The 21309-nt window shown below is 41.0% G+C and overlaps 1 protein-coding gene across 1 annotated transcript in view; it reads left to right on the top strand.

Moving 5' to 3' along the window:
* The window catches only part of cta (Guanine nucleotide-binding protein subunit alpha cta), a 64985-nt gene that overhangs the window by 23533 nt on the left and 20143 nt on the right, over window positions 1–21309 (top strand). The window contains exon 2 of the mRNA XM_065222362.1: window positions 8803–8941. Within this exon, the coding sequence (XP_065078434.1) occupies window positions 8803–8941 (139 nt within the window). The remainder of the gene's footprint in view (window positions 1–8802; window positions 8942–21309) is intronic.

Genomic DNA, 21309 nt, shown 5'->3' with positions numbered 1-21309 from the left:
TACATTTGGTGGTTGTTGCATTCGGTTCAGTGGTTGCCGAAAAACATGAGTCACTTTATTTTGTTTCCTACACACTTTTTCTTATACAGTCGTCTTGAGGCCAGAAATCGGGCCTCGGATGCAAATCGGTCTTTGTAAGAAATGTAAAAAGGGATGATTGCTTTGTCAACCAAATGTCTTACACCCTTTTCTCGTGGATCGGCTTGCCTACGTGAGCTTGCAACATCATCGAACAAGAGAGAATTTCCCCTACCCGATGGTTTTGTTGGTTTGCGTACGCGACCTCCACTTCCCGATAAAAGGGCGTTGGGTACATTCTTCTTCTTCGCATTTCAAGCTCATTGCATATCGCATATTAGCTTATAGCGTGCTCTCAACTTAGTGTTCTAGATGCACTTCCACAGTTATTAATTGAGAGCTTTCGATGCCTCTACCATTTTTGCATTGGTATAATTGTGTGACAAGTCCAATCATACTTCTATGCCCAGGGAAGTCGAGAAATTTTCCAACCAGACCGGACCGGGAATTGAACCCAGTCACCTCCAGCATGGTCTTGCTTTGTAGCTGCGCCTTTACCGACTGAGCTAAGGGGGCCCCGTTGGGTACATTATTGATCTTGAATTGGTTTATGCTGACATCATTATCAAACATCCCGTAAGTAAGAAAAGGATTTGTCATTCCACTGCGTCCTAGCAAGAAGTACGGTCGACTTAGTTCGCGCTCCGCTATTTTGGAAGTTTTCTCGCTATTCGCTTGATTTAAATTGTCAGTTTTTTTCTCGCTTAGAGTTCATAGCTAAATAATTAACTAAAAGTGAGTTTTTTTCTGAGAAGAAAGTGTGTTTTCGGCATCATCGGAAGGAAAATTGTTTTTACGATTGCCAATTCGCCAACAATTTTGCGCACCATCGGTGCGTGGTAACGCATACCTGCACACGGATCATCGTCATCGAGAGTCAGCATCTGCCTCCGCATTTACACCGCTCATCTATCATCGTGTGTTCAGCTGAGTGCCGACCCTCACATAAGCACACACCAACGAAGACCGCCCGCACACGCTGATCGAAGATCATCCACGCTGCGCGTCGCTCCGCTGCTGCCGTTTAAACGCTCGGTGGTAGTAGTATAGGATTATCAGATAAGTTTTTGTTCTTGTTTCTCTCTTTCGCAAACAGTTAAATTTTAAGTTTGTGTTCTGTGTTTGTATTTTTTTTTTTGTGTATTGTGTCCGAGTGATTATCGTTTCAGTGGTAGAGCGTTTTTCGCTCCCACTAGTACGGCAAAATGGACATTTTGTCGCAAGACGAAATGGACGTTTTGTCGGAAGATGACACCACTTTGCCACGCGATGGCAAGAAGGGTCGAAAACGTACGTCATCTCTCCCTGGTTCATCGTCTCAGTCTGGCAAAGGACAGGCTCAGATAAACCCCCGATCGCGAGCCTATCCAGATGACTCGACTGGCCCATGGGTTGTCTACTTTCAGCCCAGAAACAAACCTTTGAATGTAATGCAAATTACTAATGATCTGACGAAGCGATACTCGGCCGTGACTGAAATCACGAAGGTTAGGCACAATAAACTTCGTGTCTCCGTCTCTAACCTGAAGCAGGCTAACGAGATTGCTGCCTCCCAGCTCTTCACGCTCGAGTACAGAGTTTACATCCCAGCTCGTGATGTGGAGATCGAAGGTGTGGTCACCGAAGCGAGTCTGACCCCCGAGATCTTGGAGAAGCAGGCGGTTGGCCGTTTCAAGAACCGTTTGCTTCCTCCGGTGAAGATACTGGATGTTCGAAAACTGGGCTCAGTATCTGTCAGCGAGGGTAAAAAGAGCTTTACCCCCACAGACTCGTTCCGTGTGACCTTTTCTGGTTCAGCCCTTCCTCACTACATCGAGCTGGGAAAACTTCGACTACCTGTGCGTTTGTTCGTTCCCCGGGTCATGAACTGCCAAAACTGTAAGCAGTTGGGACATACGGCCTCCCACTGTGGCAGCAAGGCACGCTGTTCCAAATGCGGAGAGAAGCATGGGGATGACACCTGTGCAGCTACCGCACCAAAATGCGTGTACTGTAAGGGAACTCCTCATGGTATCTCGTCATGCCCGGTGTACAAACAACGCGGGGAGAAATTACAACGCTCACTTAAGGAACGTTCCCGGCAGTCTTTTGCAGAAATGCTTAAGACGGCCACGCCATCGACCAACGACAAAAATCCCTTTTCTCTTTTGTCAGATGACGAGACTGACTCTGACTTGGCTGAGGAGGGAACTTCTTTCTGTTTTTCAGCACGGAAACGAAAACGCATCCGTTCGCGGAAAGTTGAGAATGAAGAACCCCAAATCAGCTTGCCCAAATCAAGGAGTGGTGGAAAAAAGGAAGTTCCTACTCCTCCTGGATTCAGAAGAACTGACTATACCCAGGATTTTCCACCTCTCCCGGGGACATCCAAAACCCCTGATGTCCCATTTTTAAGAACAGAAGCCCCTTCTTCATCTGGGTTGTTCTCATTTGATAAAATTGTGGACGATATTCTCAAGTACCTGAATATTTCTGATCCTCTCAAAAGCATTGTTCTGGCAATGCTTCCTACTGTGAAGACCCTCTTGAAGCAATTGACATTGAAGTGGCCCCTCATTGCAGCAATCATTTCCTTCGATGGATAATTTTCCAAACGAGGTCGGGGATTTGATCACTATTCTACAGTGGAATTGTCGAAGTCTTATTCCTAAATTAGACTCTTTTAAGTTTTTAGTTCACAATAATGATTGTGATGCATTTGCTCTTTGTGAAACTTGGCTCTCTTCAGATATAGATCTTCCTTTTTATGATTTTAACATTATTCGACTGGATCGTGAGGATTCGCGTGGAGGAGGGGTACTTTTGGGGATCAAAAAGTGCCATTCTTTCTATAGAGTGAATCTTCCACAATCTACAGGTATTGAAGTTGTCGCATGTCAGGCTATTATTAAAGGTAAGAGCCTTTGTATTGCTTCTGTTTATATTCCTCCTAGAGCCGTTGTTAATCGAAAACAACTTTCAGATATATGTTCAGTACTTCCTGCTCCACGGTTGATTATGGGAGATTTTAATTCCCACGGTACAGGCTGGGGGGAACTGTATGATGACAACCGTTCTACTTTTATATATGACCTCTGTGATAACTTCAATATGACAATTCTTAACAATGGAGAAGTAACACGTTTGGCTGGACCATCTTCGAATGGAAGTAAATTAGACCTCACACTTTGCTCTAACTCATTATCGTTGGATTGCACGTGGAATGTGATCCAGGATCCCCACGGTAGTGATCACTTGCCGATCAAAATTTCGATTGCCAGTGGGTTCAATCCGTCGGAATCCGTTAACGTCGCGTACGACCTCACCCGTAATATCGATTGGACAACGTTCAAGACCGCGATAGAGGAAGCCGTGTCGTCGGTAGAAGGGCTTCCACCGTTGGAGGAATATAACTTCCTCTCCAATCTGATCTTGGACAGCGCGCTTCGAGCTCAAACTCGGCCGGTTCCAGGAAAGTCTTTGCGTAGGAAACCTCCTTCCCCTTGGTGGGACCACCAATGCACTGAGGTTTATCGTAAAAAGTCCGACGCGTTTAAGCTTTTCCGGAAACGTGGAACACCCGTGTATTTCGAAGCGTACTCGGCTCTTGAACGCGAACTCAAGAGCCTCATCAAAGCCAAGAAACGCGGATACTGGCGGCAATTCGTGGACGGATTATCGCGTGAAACGTCGATGAATACGCTTTGGAACGCGGCGCGAAGGATGCGTAACCGGTCTTCGAACAACGAGAGCGAGGAGTACTCAGATCGTTGGATTCTCAAGTTCGCGCGAAAAGTATGTCCCGATTCCGTGCCGGCACAGATGATTCCTCGCGAAACGACAAATTCTGTAGACGAGATCAGCCAGCCTTTTTCAATGCTGGAACTCTCACTCGCGCTCCTTTCGTGTGGCAATTCGGCTCCGGGGGCTGATAGAATCAAGTTCAACTTGTTGAAGAACCTCCCAGACGTCGCTAAGAGGCGCATGTTGAACTTGTTTTGTCAGTTCCTGGAGCTCAATATTGTTCCGGATGATTGGAGGCAAGTGAGAGTTATAGCCATTAAAAAGCCTGGAAAACCCGCTTCAGATCATAACTCGTATCGTCCCATCGCGATGTTATCGTGCATTCGAAAATTGTTGGAGAAAATGATCCTTTTTCGCTTGGACAAATGGGTTGAGACGAACCACCTACTCTCAGATACTCAATTTGGATTCCGTAGGGGCAAGGGAACGAACGACTGTCTCGCGTTGCTTTCCACAGAAATTCAGTTGGCTTTTGCTAAAAAAGAGCAAATGGCTTCTGTATTCTTGGATATCAAGGGGGCTTTTGATTCAGTATCCGTTGAAGTCCTTTCAGACAAACTCCACGCTTGTGGCCTTTCTCCATTAATAAATAACTTTTTGTACAATTTGCTGTCAGAGAAACATATGAGCTTTTCTCATGGAAACTCTACAGCTTCTCGATTTAGTTACATGGGTCTCCCCCAGGGCTCATGTTTAAGCCCCCTTTTGTATAATTTCTACGTCAGAGAAATTGACAATTGTCTAAGTGACAACTGCACGTTGAGACAACTTGCAGATGACGGCGTAGTGTCTATGACAGGGCCCAAAGGGGTTGACCTGCAAGGACCCTTACAGGATACCTTAGACAATTTGTCTACTTGGGCTATTCAGCTAGGTATCGAATTCTCCACGGAGAAAACTGAGTTGGTCGTTTTTTCTAGGAAGCATAGCCCAGCACAACCAAAGCTTCAACTTTTGGGTAAACCGATCACTCATTCTATGTCCTTCAAATATCTTGGGGTCTGGTTCGATTCAAAATGCACCTGGAGATCCCACATTGAGTATCTGAGACGAAAATGCCAACAAAGGATCAATTTTCTCCGAACAATTACCGGAACGTGGTGGGGAGCCCATCCGCAAGATCTTCTAACGTTGTACCGGACAACGATTTTATCGGTTTTAGAATACGGTAGTTTTTGTTTCCAGTCGGCGGCTAAAACTCACATCATCAAACTGGAACGTATCCAGTATCGTTGTCTTCGTATCGCGTTAGGATGCATGCACTCGACTCATACGATGAGTCTAGAAGTGTTGGCGGGCATGTTGCCACTATCGGATCGGTTCTCGGAATTGTCCCTCCGGCTCCTCACCCGTTGCGAAGTTATGAACCCACTGGTAATCGAAAACTTTGAAAAGCTTCTTGAGCTGAACCCTCAAACTCGTTTTATGTCATTGTACTACGTGTACATAACACAGGATGTCAGCCCTTCACAGCATAATCCTCATCGTGTATGCTTCTCCGACTTCGGCAATTCAGTTAGTTTTGATTTATCAATGACGCAAGAGATTCGCGGAATCCCAGAGCATCATCGTTCCATGATTGCTCCGTCAATTTTCGCTGCAAAGTTTGGCCAAGTTGATTCCGCAAGATCGTTCTTCACAGATGGATCACTAATAGAGTCGTCCGCTGGTTTTGGTATTTTTAACGAATTTCATAGCGCCTCTCGAATGCTTCAAGCTCCTTGTTCCGTATATGTTGCTGAGCTGGCGGCAATACATTATACGCTAGAAACGATCGCCTCACTTGCACGAGATCATTATTTTATTTTTACGGATAGTCTCAGTTCTGTCGAGGCTATTCGCTCTATGAGGCCGGTAAAGCACTCCTCGTATTTTCTCATGAAAATACGAGAGCTTTTAAGTGCTTTATCTTTAAGATCTTTTGTCATCACCTTTGCATGGGTCCCATCTCATTGCTCGATTCCGGGCAATGAGATGGCTGACTCACTTGCTAAGGTGGGCGCTATGGAAGGCGATATTTACGATCGACAAATCGCCTACGATGAATTTTTCTTCATTTATCGTCAACAGTCACTCGTCAGCTGGCAGAATAAGTGGAGTGAAGGGAGTTTGGGACGATGGCTATATTCGATCATCCCTAAGGTGTCGAAGAGTTCTTGGTTCAAGGGGTTGGATGTGGGTCGAGACTTCATTCGTATGATGTCTCGCCTCATGTCCAATCACTATTCGTTAAACGCTCACTTGTTCCGTGTTGGGCTGAAGGACAGCAATCTCTGTGAATGTGGACAAGGTTACCAGGACGCAGATCACATTATTTGGTCATGTGCTGAGCACCGCGGAGTCAGATCCGAGTTGTACGATTCCCTTCGGGCTCGAGGTAGACAACCTAATGTTCCAGTTCGGGATATTTTGGCTAGACGCGATCTGGAGTTTATGAAACTCATATATGTTTACTTTAAGAATATTAACATTAGATTGTAAGTTTTATTAACCTTGTGTTCGGTTTGTATTTTGTATGTGTGTGTGTATTTTTTTGTAGATTTGTTTCTGTAATAATTGTATAATTACAGAGTTGATATAACGTCGATAGGATTAAGTATTTGTTTTAGAAATAGTGAAATTTTTGAATCATAAATCATATTCCAAATCTCCTTTTCCCTCTCCCGATCCAAACAATTGTCATCCACTAACCTCGAGAAGACCGCGAGTAATCGGTTCCAATCCTTTAATTTTAGATTTAAGACATTTATAATGTGTAAAGAAAATGATAACTTGGCTCTGTAAAGTTTATTCGAATGAGCCTGTACAAATAAAGTAATTAACAAAAAAAAAAAAAAAAAAAGGATTTGTAAATTTTACCGGCTTACAAAAATTAACTCATTAAGTTTGAGTTTCAATTGTGTTCAATACTCCGTAGAGTAATGCCTCACAAATTACTGAGTGCAACAACCCTGAATTTCTTCCAATCGACTGTGCTAATTTTCGACTTTGAAAAAAATAGTATACCTATTTTAATTGCACAAATCCATCAGCACCGAGCTAAAAGAAAAACAGATTGCTTTCTTTGTTTCGTTTGGATTTCATATCCGGTATCCGGTAGTGTCGTTCCGCCATCATGGTGTAAGTAATATGTGGTCGTCGTAGTCACTGCCCGCCGCCAGCTACACAACCTTGATGACTTTCGTTGAAACCGTCCGAATGGAATTCAAGACTGGGCTGCTGCACCTCTCCAGGTGTGGGTCTGCTTTGCCTTCTGTCTCTCGAGTGAACTTTTTCTTCGATTTCATATTGAATGGATAGTTTCAGATGAACTTGCCACGGATCTCGATCTTCGACACTCGATTTTTCATCGGAAAGGGCCGTAATGAAAACGATCGAGCTGAAAGGAAAATTAATATGTTATTACATCTCTTACTGTGGAAGAAATTATTTGCGAAAACGAAGGAGAAGCAATGTGAACCCGGCGTAAAAAAAAAGAATAAAACATCCAGAGTGACAGATACGAAGAGGAGAAAATCGCTTTGACCAGCCGGTTTCGTGTTTCCGGATGTGTTTAGGTCCGGATGCACGCAGTAAATTTTCGATTTTAAAGGTCGACCGGTGTGTGCTGTAAGTCGTCGGTGTCTGGGGTAGAGACTGCCTTTGTACATTCGTGTGCCAATGTGGAGGGAAACGAAATTGGCGTAAAACATTTATCTGTGTACGTACATAAACGACGTACGATCATGACGAAAGTAAAATAATTAGCAAGGAAACCAATCGATCAGCAGTGGATATGATATTTTTTTTAATCGAAAACTGTAAAATTGGTGTAAATGCGAAGATAATGCAATTTTCATGTAATCACCCAAAAACTGAATTTGAAACGAGAGCCATTGGCTTCAGAAAGTAAAGATCTTCAATCTTCAAAAGTTAATCGCTTGCCGACTGTCCCGCCAATTCAGGTAGCCAACTGTAGTTTTCTATCTCCATGGTAGTTTTTACGAGCGATGACAACCTTGTCTGTTCCCTTGTAAAAAAACATTCAACATCAAGTAAGACGTGCCATAAACCGTACACCTGCTTTGCGTTTGCATGCCGTAAGGTACAAAAGAATTTCTTCCGAAACAATCTATCTCTTCAACTGTCCAAAATCACCTTTCTATGGTTATGGCTCCACAGGAAATAGTTGTTCCCCTTCACACAAGCGAAGGCATCCCAAAAATCTCCTCATAAAAAAATATCCCAAGAAAGCAACGACCAGAGGGGTGGGGTAGGTGTCAATTTTGTCTTTGTCTCGTTTGTTTTGCTTGTCCGAAACACGCAAAGCAAGTTGGGAAAAAAATCTGCACGACACTTTGCAGAAAACAAGTTCTCTGGGGAGATCCTCCGTCATGATTTGGGAAACTGAAGCAACTCTCGTTTGAACATCTTGTTCGACACTGACCCACAGACATAGGCAACTCGGTACGTACCAACTAGTCAGTGATGTAACTCTTTTTCTAAGACCCGGGACTTGCCTCGACCGAGCAATAAATAAATAAGCTGAATTTTTACGACTCTTCTATTCTACCTTTTCAGTCTTCTAAGAGATGAACTAGCCTCAGGCTAAAAATCTCTAAAATAAAGACAAAAAAAAAAAAAAAAAATTTTTCAGTCTTCTCCTCTTCTTGTAGCTCTCCGGGTAGTATGTTTTTTTGCCGTTGTTGTTCTTCCGGAGAATCAGTGTGTTTCACACAGAAAGGAAAGATTTCAGGTCGTGTTTTGTGGTGTTATTTTCCATTCCTAGTTCAGTTTTTTTTACTACCACACACCAACACGATACCGAAACAATAATACAGACCACAAAATAAAATAGAATCCTCGGATAAAACAACACCCGAGATTCGACGTTGCACTGAAACTGGGAGTGATTAGTAATAGTAAAATTTCGGTTTCTTTTCTCTGCCGTCTCTTCTGCAGGTTAAACTGCTGCTGCTAGGTGCGGGCGAATCCGGTAAATCCACCTTCCTCAAGCAGATGCGGATTATCCACGGGATCAAGTTCGAACCCGAACTAGTTAAGGAGTATCAACATGTGATCTACCAAAATATAGTCAAAGGTGAGTGCATTGTGTGATGAGTTATTAGTGACTACATGTTTTAGTGGATTCTAAGTATGCTATCCTAACACGAAATTATGCTCAATTTTTGATCAATAAATTATCGCACCGTTATCCGATGAGATAATCCCATGTGTTGTTTCTCTGTCGGTTTCCGTTCCAATTGGTGTTTCCATTTACCGGCCATTTTGTTGTTTACTTATGAAGATATTTGACGTTTTTGCGTATGACTGGTATTCGTGACCTATGTCAGAAACTGGCTCTAATGTGTTCGAATATGCGATGCATGGGCTCGACTCTAATTTCAGGGCTGTTAAAACAGGCGCGGATTTCGTGATTTTCACGAATTTGTCGTGGATTTGACCTTTCAGTCGCGAAAAAGCATTAAATGATGTCGCGAAAATCGCGAAGGGACTGATGTGCTGTCACAAAAATTGTGGAATTCATTGTAACCTTTCCGTCCCGGATTATTTTGCTGTCATCAATTGTGTTGTTCATTAGGCTCTCAACTTTTTACCACCCTGCAAATGATCGAGAAATGATCTCAATTCCATAAGTCACACCGGATTTACACGGAAATTCCCTGGGGTCTGTCCAATGTGAGACTATTTCATGTTTTTTTTTTATTTCCAATATGAACATAGCATTTTTCGTTCCCTCCCCTTGGCTAGTTTTTGCACCTTGTTGTAGGTGGACGGGCTTAATTTCATGCTTTATAGTAGAGTGTTGGAGACGGTTGGTTTATGACCGGCGTTGCTGGCTCATGCCGCGATAGAATGGCGCCATGGGCAGGCAATGGGGATTACTAAGCTTCCCCTCTCTGATGAACCACTGCATGAGAAAACCAAAGATCTAGTCCAGCAGTGATATATCACACTTGTTACTCCTTTGTTTGAGAGCCGCGTCGTAGTACGCTTACGTATAGGCACTGACGTTGGGTGCGATACTGGTGGGTTTTGCCGCAAATCACTCTTTTTTTTTTTTACGCATATAGATTTATTTGGGTTCTTCAACTTGCGTGACAAGCTTGCATTGTTGTTTTCATTGAAGAATTACTCAGGGAACAACGTTAAACACCATTTGTGTACATGGTAGGGGAAATGCTCCTATAGTTGCGGTACGTTAGAAGCGTTAGGTTCCTATAGTTGTGCATGGAGGCTCAATACACAAATATAGGACCCTAACGCTTGTAACGTACCGCAACTATAGGAGCGTTTACCCTATTGTATCTAATCTTATATGTGCTTCATTTTGATTTGGGATAAGTGGCTCGGGATTTCCTCTATGGTGTGCTTCTATTGTATTGTGACATACTCATATGTATTTTTGTAGTGCGACATAGTGGAAACGTGAGAGCGTACTTGTAGCATATACCCTTGAAATTTAAAAATCAGCTAGGAAACTAACTTCAAAGTGAAGCATTTTAGTCACTTGAAGGTGTCACCTGGGTATGCTTGGCATACACAGTTTTGGTCACGAACTGCTCATTTGCTAATAACTTTGCACACAGTTAGCGTTAGCGTTAGCGTTGTTATGATATACTTCGTAGATTGGATACTAGCGACACTCACGTCTCTTCTGAAATTCTCAGTTAGACTACTTTCAGGAATAATGCTGGGGAGTAAACATTGGTTCCAATCTAAACAAGAGTAACAGAAGCATGACTGTCGCTATTCCCGGCCACGCCCATCTTTACCATAACTAGGGATAGGGAAGGAAATGTTGATGTAGTACTTACTTAACGACAGGCCACCGACTTAGCGACACCCTCATAAGTGCTACGGAGTTCGAGGGTTGGGTAGGGTATTCGGTTAGGATTCACCTCAAGTTGGCGATGCAACCAAAAGTATGTATTGTTTATTTGTTGTTTATTTAATCTCTCGATAGCCGGCTATCGAAAGAACATATTAATTTTGTTTAGTGATAATGAATTTTAAGAGTCATGACGGAGAGCTTGAGATTAAACCCATGATTTTCTGCTCAGTAAGCAAAAACGATCCCTCCAGGGTCATCGAGCATCTAATAAACATAACACTTCGCGACAAAACACGACTATGTTTTCGCTTGATATGCAAATAGTTTCCGAGGTTAATCTTCAATATCAAATATACAAATGATGGTGGCGATTTATTGTGCTGTAGAAGAGCTTGGGGTTAAATCCATGATTTTCTGCTCAGTAAGCAAAATCGATTCCTCGAGGGTCATCGAGTATCTTATAATCCACAGCGCTTTGAATAACAAAAGATGTGCGTCTAACTTTAAAAATTGTCGCATTAATTGCCGTTCGCTCATTTTCAACTTCTATTCAATTTTCATACTGCCGTACTCTAACGGAACTATCCACCTACTCTCTTCTAAAGATCATTCTCTAGCTAATAAATTATCACACTAAAGCTTTATGTTAGCATTTCCAACCAACTCTGAAAATCGCTAGCTTCGCGTATGAAGTAACATAAAAACACTTTGAAAATATATTATATTATAATAAATATACGTCAAGGTCAAAAACAACTTGATACACGTTAACCGACCTCTCCAATCCCTTCCCATGGCGTTCAAGTGGTTCGCATAGACTATTCAGCCATTACCCTTCCCTTATCATCGGCTTTGGATTGACTTGCGCTCACATTGCCCCACCAAACGCTGCAAAATGAAAATGAAATATGAACATAGCATTTTTCGTTGCCAAATCATAAACGAATCGTATATATGCGAGTAATTGCCATGTATACCGGATATTCTAGGTTCTCCAAATCGTCCTGGAGTTCAGTTGGTTTTTTCTACTATATCAACCAAGACTGTAATAATGTCTGTAGCATCTAAATATGTCCAAACAGATTCAAAGTGTCTATGTGGATCGTGCCCGACCTATTGCTACGTATACAAGATGTTACTGGTTCTGAAATCATTATGGAGATCAGATTTTTTTTTCTACTAGATCACGCAAGACTGATGCAATATCTGTAGTATCGAAATATGTCCAAACAAATTTGCAGTGTCTATGTGGATCATGCCAACCTATTTCCGTGTAGGATTTCCAAATCGATTTTTCGATAGTACAGATATTATCCCAGTCTTTGTTGATCTAGTAAAAAAAATCATCTGAACTGCCTGCAGGATGATGTGGAGAACCTAGATCATCTGGTATACGTGGAAATAAATCATACCTTATCCATACAGATGCACATGTCTGGAAATATTTCGATACTAAAAACATTGTCCCAATCTCGGTTGATCTAGTAGATCAAATTATCTTATCTCCAGGACGATTTATTTATTTATTATTATTATAGTCCATCTGACTTGATAGTCTCAATGAAACACTTAAATCTAAATATAGTCACTCATTAAAAATTAAAAATTGGTCAACAGCAAACGATGACGAAACATCGAGGCATTGATGTCAAAGTCAAATAGGTCAGAGGCTTCGTTGAATTGATGAATCATGGCGACAAAGGAACTGTTTGCAGCATAGTTGGTTGCATGTACTACTTCATGTAGCAAGGTTCTCGGACGGAGTGTTCGGGCAGGAGCATACAGATTAATTTTGGCCAGTAACTCAGGAACATCATATTCTGCGAGTAAAACTTTAGCAACGAAGACGACCTGCGATATGTTTCGTCGCTTAGCAAGAGTATTCAAACCCAGTAAACGACAGCGGTCAGCATACGGTGGTAAATTCAGCGGGTCACTCCATGGAAGATAGCGCAGTGCGTATCTGACGAATTTGCGTTGAACAGCTTCGAATCGTCCACTCCATACAGCTTGGTAGGGATTCCAGACAACACACGCGAAATGAACAGTAAAGGGCTTTTAAACACAGAGGATCACGAAATTCCTTAGATATCTTGAACATGAATCCAAGCTGTCGATTAGCTTTGTCGATCATGGTTGAGAAGTGGCGAATGTATGTGAGCTTTTCATCCAACATGACACCGAGGTCTTTAACGTGATCGACACGTTGAACTGCAGTTCCAGCAACGTTATAATCAAACAAAATGGCAGTCCTAGTTCGACGTAAACTAATTACGCAGCACTTTGAGACGCACAGGACCATAAAATTACGTTCACACCAATCATTAAAGATTTCAAGAAGGTTTTGTAGTTCTAAACAGTCGGCTTTGCCTCGAACGACTAGATAAATCTTCAAGTCATCGGCAAAAAACAATTTACCTCCACGTAGTAGAATAAACGTTACATCGTTCACAAATAAAGAGAAGAGCATTGGTCCCAAAGTGCTACCCTGTGGAACTCCTGATCTGTTCGAGAAACAGTACGATGAGTAGTTTCCAATGCATACAGTAACTTCACGTTGCACGAGGTACGATCTAAGCCAGCTGCAGAAGGAAACAGAACATTCAATTTTTTCAAGCTTTGCTAGCAGAACGTCGTGCACAACTCTATCAAACGCAGCTTTAAGATCAGTGTAGATGGCATCCACTTGAAGTTTCTTGCATACATTTTCCATACAGAACGACGTAAAGCTGACGAGATTAGTTTCCACGGAGCGGCCAGGAAAGAAACCATGTTGACATGTACTTATGTAATGCTTGCAGGAAGCAAACAATCTCTCATTTATCAGCGACTCAAATACCTTAGATTCAACCCCAAGAGAGGTAATCCCACGGTAGTTTTCCACATTGCGTTTGTCTCCTTTCTTGAAAACAGGGAACATAGTAGACCGTTTCCATAGTGCGGGAAATTTCTGTTGACGAAGTGACAGGTTGAAGAGCAAGGACAACGGAGCAGCTAAGATATTGGAGCATTTTTTTAGGACTGCAGATGGAATAACAATCGGACCAGGTGAAAATGATGATTTGGTTCTACTCATCACAGAGAGAACCATTTGTACATCTACGGCAAAAACATCCATGTTTACGACGTCGGTTGGCACATCACGGACGGCTCGCTCAATTTCTGCTTGCGATGGGGAGTCATTCGAGAAGACGCTTAAGAAGTGCCTAGCAAATAGGCTGCATTTGTCCTCAGTTGTCAATGCTACGTCATTGTCGAGAAACATTTTTGACGGCAGTCCAGTTTCCTTCCTCTTAGTATTCACAAACGACCAGAATCCCTTGGGGTGGCATTGCAGATTATGTTGAGTACGAATTACATACCTCTTGTAAAGAAGCTTGTTGTAGTGGCGATAATCATTGACTCGAGGCTCGACTGTGATGAGGGGATCAGGGGCTTCCAAAATGCTAGTGGCAAGTGAGCGTCCCGGTAATCGGTTGATAAATATGTGGTGTTGAGGTTCAAGTTCCTGACCCGGCAATATCACTCCGTCATAGATGATTGATGACCCTTGAAAATTGGTCATGCATGAATCTGATTGGACATTTTTCCATACTACAGACATTATTGCAGTTTTAGTTGAACTGTAGGGGTAGGTGGGGCTTAGTGAACAGGTGGGGCATAATGAGTACCCTAAATAGCCATAAATTTCTATTTATTCAAAATCGAAAATAAAATAAATTAATTCAATACCGACACTGCAATTAATTTCTAGAGAATTATTTTAAACTTTGAAAAATGTCGTAAAAGGTTTAAATTGGACATATCTTGTCTGCGCAATATAAAAATAAGATGATCCTAAAAAAGGTCGCGCCGTAGGTATGTATTTAGCTTAAACATGTTTTCAAAGCATATGCAGACTATTTGCATCATATTACCCAGTAGTGTTGGAAAAATCATTTTCAAAAAAAGTTCTATCACAGCTCATTGCAGAGATAAATCCCAAAGGAACTTCTCACAAAAAGTTCGCGAACGAGAGATGATAAAAAGTTTATGAAAGCGTAGAGCGAGAGAAATTTTCATTTCGTATCGCGAAAGATCTTTAGTCTCTCCATCTCACATCATTTCACACGTAGGGTTACGGTATGTAATGTGGGTCTAGTCCTTTCATTCGGCCTATCACGCAAATAAATAATTAATTAAGGAATATTACACAAAAAATAAGGAAAATATTGATCACTGATGGTTCATAAATGTGTACCACACACAAATCAATTTATATCACAACATTTCAATACATTTTCAGCTCTCGTAAGTAATAAAACTGGTTGAGAATATCACTCTGTTCGGAGTTTTTAGCCGCCATGACTTATAAGGTTAAGATGGGAAGGTTGACTGACGATCATCAAATGGCCTGATTATGGCATTTATTGAATGGAATTACCTGATAATACACACTAGACGTAAAACTTACAGTTGCTGTTTGAATATTTTATGTTTCTTTTAATTGTTTAACAACGTTTTCACAAGTAAATCATGGACCCAACTTTAGGGACACATTTCTTTTCTATGTTCCTAACTATGGCCCATGAAATTCATTTGACAGCATATAGCAATAAGAGTAACGTCAACAATGTGGTTTGCATTTGGATGATAAGGAACGAACAGGAAGGAAGATTTTTTCTGCCAAACCTGTATAATGAACATCACAATGTTTTGATTTCGCTTTTCTGCGGTCGAAAGACGATAAGCGAAATTTTTAATTTTTAATTTTTAATTTGAGTGATTTAATGTAGTTTTCGTAAAATTTTCTCTGTGAAATGTTTTGAGGAATGAAGAGCATTAAGTTAACAGTGATAGTGATAAAAAATATACATCAGAAAACGTTACCAAGAGCGTTTTTTTGAGGATCAAACAAGATAGGACGAAGTTGCATCCATAAATAGACCCAATTTGGGGACAATAGACCCATATTACATACATTTCCCTGGTGAGTTATTGTCTCAAAAAAAGTAAGTTTTTCAACTTTTCGTGGTTTCTGGTAGCAAACGACATAATAAGCATATCTAAGCATACCATTTAGCAGTAGAATATCGTTTGCAGGTAAATTAATTGATGAGTTATGATTAAAAACGTAATCGATGGCTGCATATTAGACCGAGGTTAGGGACGTATACCCTACTCGTGATTCGAACCAACCAAATATCCCCTCAGCTTTGCTCTTTTTTTTTCCTGCGAGCCAGGCGATGATCACGCGAGAGTGTCTGTTTGTTTTCTTCTCGTTCTCCGATATTTTTCGCATCCTTCACATTAAATACCATTTCCACAGAACTTTGAGATTTGGGCGTAATTGCTTTTGTAAACAAACACGTCATTCAACGATTTCTCACGAACCAAAGCACAATCTAGCGAACTATACTATACCAAATGAATGATTCCTCTACCTGTCTGTGTTGTTAGTTTTTTAGATTGAACTTTAATTCACGATTTTTTTTTTAATGTGTTTATTTTTCCAGGCTCATTTGCCGTAGCTTTGCGGAGCCGATATTCATTGTTTAGGTTACAAAATTTCTTAAGACTAACGTTAGTAAAGCGGGGGCCGATTACTCGCGGCTATCTCGAGGTTAGGGGCAACAAATTGTAACAAATGGATGGCAGGGTAGGGATTGAGAACACAAGGTTTGGAGATCAATGTGCTCTTGATCTCGAACTAAGCGACCAACTGATGAAAAAGACAAACATGGGGGTACACCGATGGGCAGCTAACAACTTGGGGGAACACAAGATGACACTAACTACTAAATCCTCAGATCTATCCGTTTTAAAAACACATATATTAAATTGCAATAGTCGAGATCTCGGCTCGCCAAGATGTCTCTAACGGGCCGCATGGGTTGTTTTCCTCGGGCCCTGAGGGATGCGGATAACTCGGATCTAGCAACACAATGGAGGGTACATGACCAAAGTACGTGGTCGATATCGTGATAGCCACTACCACAAGCGCACAAATTGCTGCCTGCGAGCCCGATTCGGAAGAAATGCGAGTCTAACGAGTAGTGATTGGACATGAGCCTTGATATGACACGTATAAAGTCACGGCTCTTGTCCAATCCTTTGAACCATGGCTTGTTCGATACCTGTGGGAGAATAGAATGTAACCATCTTCCCAGATCACTCTCATTCCATATTTGTTGCCAGTTGGTGAGGACGTGCTGACGGGTAATTGAGAAAAATTCCGCAAAGGCGATTTGTCGGTCAAAAATATCGCCTTCCATAGCGCCCACCTTAGCTAGCGAGTCCGCTTTCTCATTGCCCGGAATTGAGCAATGAGATGGGACCCAAACTAAGGTGATAGTATAGGAGCAGTTAGATAAAGTACTCAATTTTGCTCGGATTTCGGTCAGGAAATACGAGGAGTGCTTCATCGGCCTCATTGATCGAATAGCCTCCAACGAGCTAAGGCTATCTGTAAAAATAAAATAGTGATCAGATGGTAGTGAGGCAATTTGCTCTACTGCGTAGAATATGGCTGCTAGTTCCGCAACGTATACGGAGCAGGGTTTTTGCAGTTGATATGAGGCGCTATGAAATTCGTTGAATACTCCAAATCCAGTGGAAGCGTTTATAGTTGACCCATCTGTGAAAAAACTCTTATTGTTACTGACATGGTGGTACTTGTTTGCAAAAATTAAGGGAACACCCATCGACCGATGGTGATCTGGTATTCCACGGATTTCTTGCAACATGGTCAGATCAAAATTTACAGAGGAACTATAAAAGTCTTGGAGGCAAACACGAGAGGAATTGAATGAAGAAGGGCCAATCTCCAGCGTCATGTACTCGTAATAGAGACTCATGAATCTTGTTTGATGATTTCTGTCGAGCAGCTTCTCAAAGTTTTCTATTACCAATGGGTTCATTACTTCACAACGGATAAGAAACCGGAAGGACAGTTCCGCGAAACGATCTGTCAGTGGGAGAACACCCGCGAGTACTTCGAGGCTCATCGTATGCGTCGAGTGCATACAGCCAAGCGCGATTCGGAGGCAACGGTATTGAACCCGTTGCAGCTTCAGGATATGTGTTTTCGCCGCGGATTGAAAGCAGAAGCTACCGTACTCTAGAACCGACAAGATGGTTGTTCGATATAACCTGATCAGATCTTCCGGGTGTGCTCCCCACCAAGTTCCGGTAATTGTACGAAGAAAATTGATTCTTTGTTGGCATTTTTGTTTCACATACGCAATATGTTTTCCCCACGTGCTTTTGGAATCGAACCAGACACCTAAATACTTGAAAGATATACTTTGAGTGATTGTTCTACCCTTTAGTTGAAGCTGTAACTGTGCAGGATGATGCTTCCTAGAAAAAAACAACCAACTCAGTTTTCTCCGGAGAGAATTCGATACCCAGCTTCATAGCCCATTTAATTCACGATAAATCGGCGAATTAAGTGTGTGTTTACAAAAGAAATTACGCCCTAATCTCAAAGTTTTCCGGATTAATTTATAGTTTTAGTTCTCAATACAACCAGCTAATAGTAGATACTTGTAACTATTCACCAAGAGTCTAATCTTTGCTGACCAAATCATCATTTGTGGCTGTACTCTTCGACAAGAAGAACTATGCTATTAGTGCGAAGTACAGTTAGACCACTGAGATTGGCGCTTAGACATGTTTAGTGTAAGCTAGCAAGCATTCTGTTGATTAGTCTTACTGCATTGAGAACATGCTTATTAGGGTGGTTCAAAATATCGGCTTTGCGTCACTAAGCTCAATCGATTTTTAATCAGGTCCAGATAATTATCCCAAAATTTGAGCTTATTGGGTTGTGATCTCATTCTGCACTGGCCATCTAAAATTTATAAAGGTATTACTATGGGAAAGTGATTATTTTGTTCACCTCGTCTTTAAATTTCGCCATAAGTTAGCCTTGTGTACTCATAGGAAATTTTCCCAGCTACACGCAAACCAAAAATCTATTACAATGAATGTTAGTTCCAGTTCCTATCATCCTCTGTTCATGAACATCGCAACGAATGTTAGGAATTGACCATGCAGGCGATGTAATGGTTTTTTGTCTTTTTTTTATTTCGTGTTCCATCTACGCTTTCGACTATACCAGTAAGCTTGTAGAACGACGCACATTGTAGAACATTGTAGAACGACGCAAACACTTATCTCGAATCTCTCCAGCAGAAAAAGCATACGAAGTCGAGCATGCGAGAAAATGAGCGCTTCATGTTTGCTTTTAGGCTGACCTTATTCAGAAGCATGGAGAGAGCAGTAGAGAAAGCACAGGTCTGATAGTAGCAACGTCCGTGGTTCGAGTCCAGTCGGCAACATGTTTTCTATTTTTTTTTTCGACATAATTAATTTCACTCACTAATACACTCCACATTTTTCGGTCTCCAATTTTCTTCCATCGGACCGCAGCTAGGTATATCGCATCCTCGGTTCATGCGGTCTCCACTTACATCCTCTGATGATGAATCCCACATAATTGTAAGCGAATCTTACATCCACCGGTTGGGTGTACATTTTTTTCTAAAGACCACTTTTTAATTGAACGTTGAGGAAATTAGTTATTAATTGATTTCTAACCTGCTAACTTTCTGATTTGATCACTCGACTGCATTAGGTAGAGGGCAGCAATGTAACCCAGTAGCTCGCCCGGTAGCTTGAATTTCCACACAACCTTGAATGAAAATATTAAATTTGCTGGTCACTGGTGCCACAAAGCAACTGTAACTTTCTTCATGAATCTCAAACTACAAAAAAAATCTATAAAACATCGATTCTAAAAAAAAAAAATATACTTGATAATTTTTACACCAGTGAATACACCACTTGGGAGTCAATCACTTCGCAAGTTGAAAGTATTTTGAGATTGTCTGTTAATTTCAAGTCTTGCAATACTTGTGGATGAACAATTTAGATCGTTCTCAATCTGTCACTATATCAAAAGCTCAAGGTACATGGTTACTTTGATTAATTTTGTGTTCATTTCCAGCCAACTGGTAGCAATTTTTCGTTTTCTTTTATTTCTGCCTATATGTTTTACAGTTTTAATGGACATTGAATAACCTGTTTAAATTTTTTATCATCCTAAAAAGATGTTTTTGTTAGATCCTTGATCAGCAAATAAAGCGTTTTGAAGTTCAGCAGTGCAGTAGTCCCGCATACCTTATGGTTTTACATAGGGAGGGTCTAGACCATTTCTACTTTTACATTGTTTTACAAGGATTCCCAGTTATGGGAGAGGACAGTAATAGCACAGTGAAAAAGTTCACCACCACCTATATTCCCAACCATCCCCCTGCATATAATTATTGCATAAGAGCTTACAGGAACGATATTATAAACACTAGTGATGAGAGGAGCCATGCATTAACTGTATTTCGCGAAACTGAGGATACATTAGGCGCTCCTCCTTTCCGCTCCACAGTGTTCAAACGGTTTCAAATCGGGTCCTGATTATCCTCCGAAAGTTTAAACTCATTTGATAAGAAACTGACTTGGCACAAACCATTTGAAGTTTAAATGGAAATTACTATGGGAAAACAAAACTTTTTGTTCATTGTCTTCTAGCATTTTTACATATTGTATTGTTAACAAATTCTATTGCTATTCTTATGAGAATTTTTATCAGCTATAACTTTGCAGAAAATCGTTTTTCAGCCAAACGTCCAATTAAATAGTTAATAATTGTTCAAGATATTGATAATCTTATGGCAAGATTAAGCAACTGTATTGTGGGCAACACTGTATTCTGCAGTGTGACATAGTAGCCATGGTTTTTGTCCTCTATTCTACGCGTCATAAACAACAATGTTGTCTGCTGAACAGCTAATTGAGCATAATCATAAGACATCAGTAACTTGAATCATTCATTTTTGTTTCGTAAAGATCGAAAAGTGGTCTTGAACAAAGTTGTAGCTGACAAAATTTTCAACAAGCACAGCTATCATTTTCTAAAGTAGAGTGAACTGGTGAATGTTGTGATAGATATGAACCGAAATTATGGTTTCCCTATAGTATTTTCCATATACACATCAAATGGGTTGTGCCAAGTCTGGTTCTTACTAAATGAGTTCAAATTTTGGGAGGATAATCAGGACCCAATTTGGAATCGTTTGAGCACTGTGGAGCGGCAATTTCAAATTTTGCATCAGTCTAATGTCCAGGCTCCCAGTTCCAGTTCCGTAAGCGTTTATAAACTTTATAAAAAAAATTGTAGAACTCAAAGGCAATTAAATCAATTCCAGTAAAATTTTGAGTTCTTTAAAAAAAAAAAACAAAAATTAAAATATTCAGGGCAGAAAATCACGCAAGCTTGAACAGTTCAGTTAAATTCGTGGTAGTACAACAAGCTTCATAAGAACTGCAAACACTTAAGAGAAGTTAACTGAAGATGATACATTGTTATTTTTTAATTTTTTTTCAAAGGTTACAACGATACTCCTTTAGCTTAGGCGATAAAGGCGCAGCTAAAAATCAAGTCCGTGCTGGAGGCGACTGAGTTCCGTCCGGTCTATTAATTTTTCGGTTTGAACAATTTCTCTACTTCCTTGGGCATAGGATGATACAGGCATAGAAAACTCTCAAATAAAATGTGAAAGTACTTCAAAGAA

The sequence above is a fragment of the Ochlerotatus camptorhynchus genome, unplaced genomic scaffold (assembly GCF_037179485.1).
Source record: "Ochlerotatus camptorhynchus isolate MF236.1 unplaced genomic scaffold, CSIRO-AGI_Acam_v1.1 ptg000167l, whole genome shotgun sequence".
NCBI lineage: Eukaryota > Metazoa > Arthropoda > Insecta > Diptera > Culicidae > Ochlerotatus > Ochlerotatus camptorhynchus.
The sequence above is the reverse complement of the archived record's forward strand: the minus strand, read 5'-3'. Positions and strand labels throughout refer to the sequence as shown.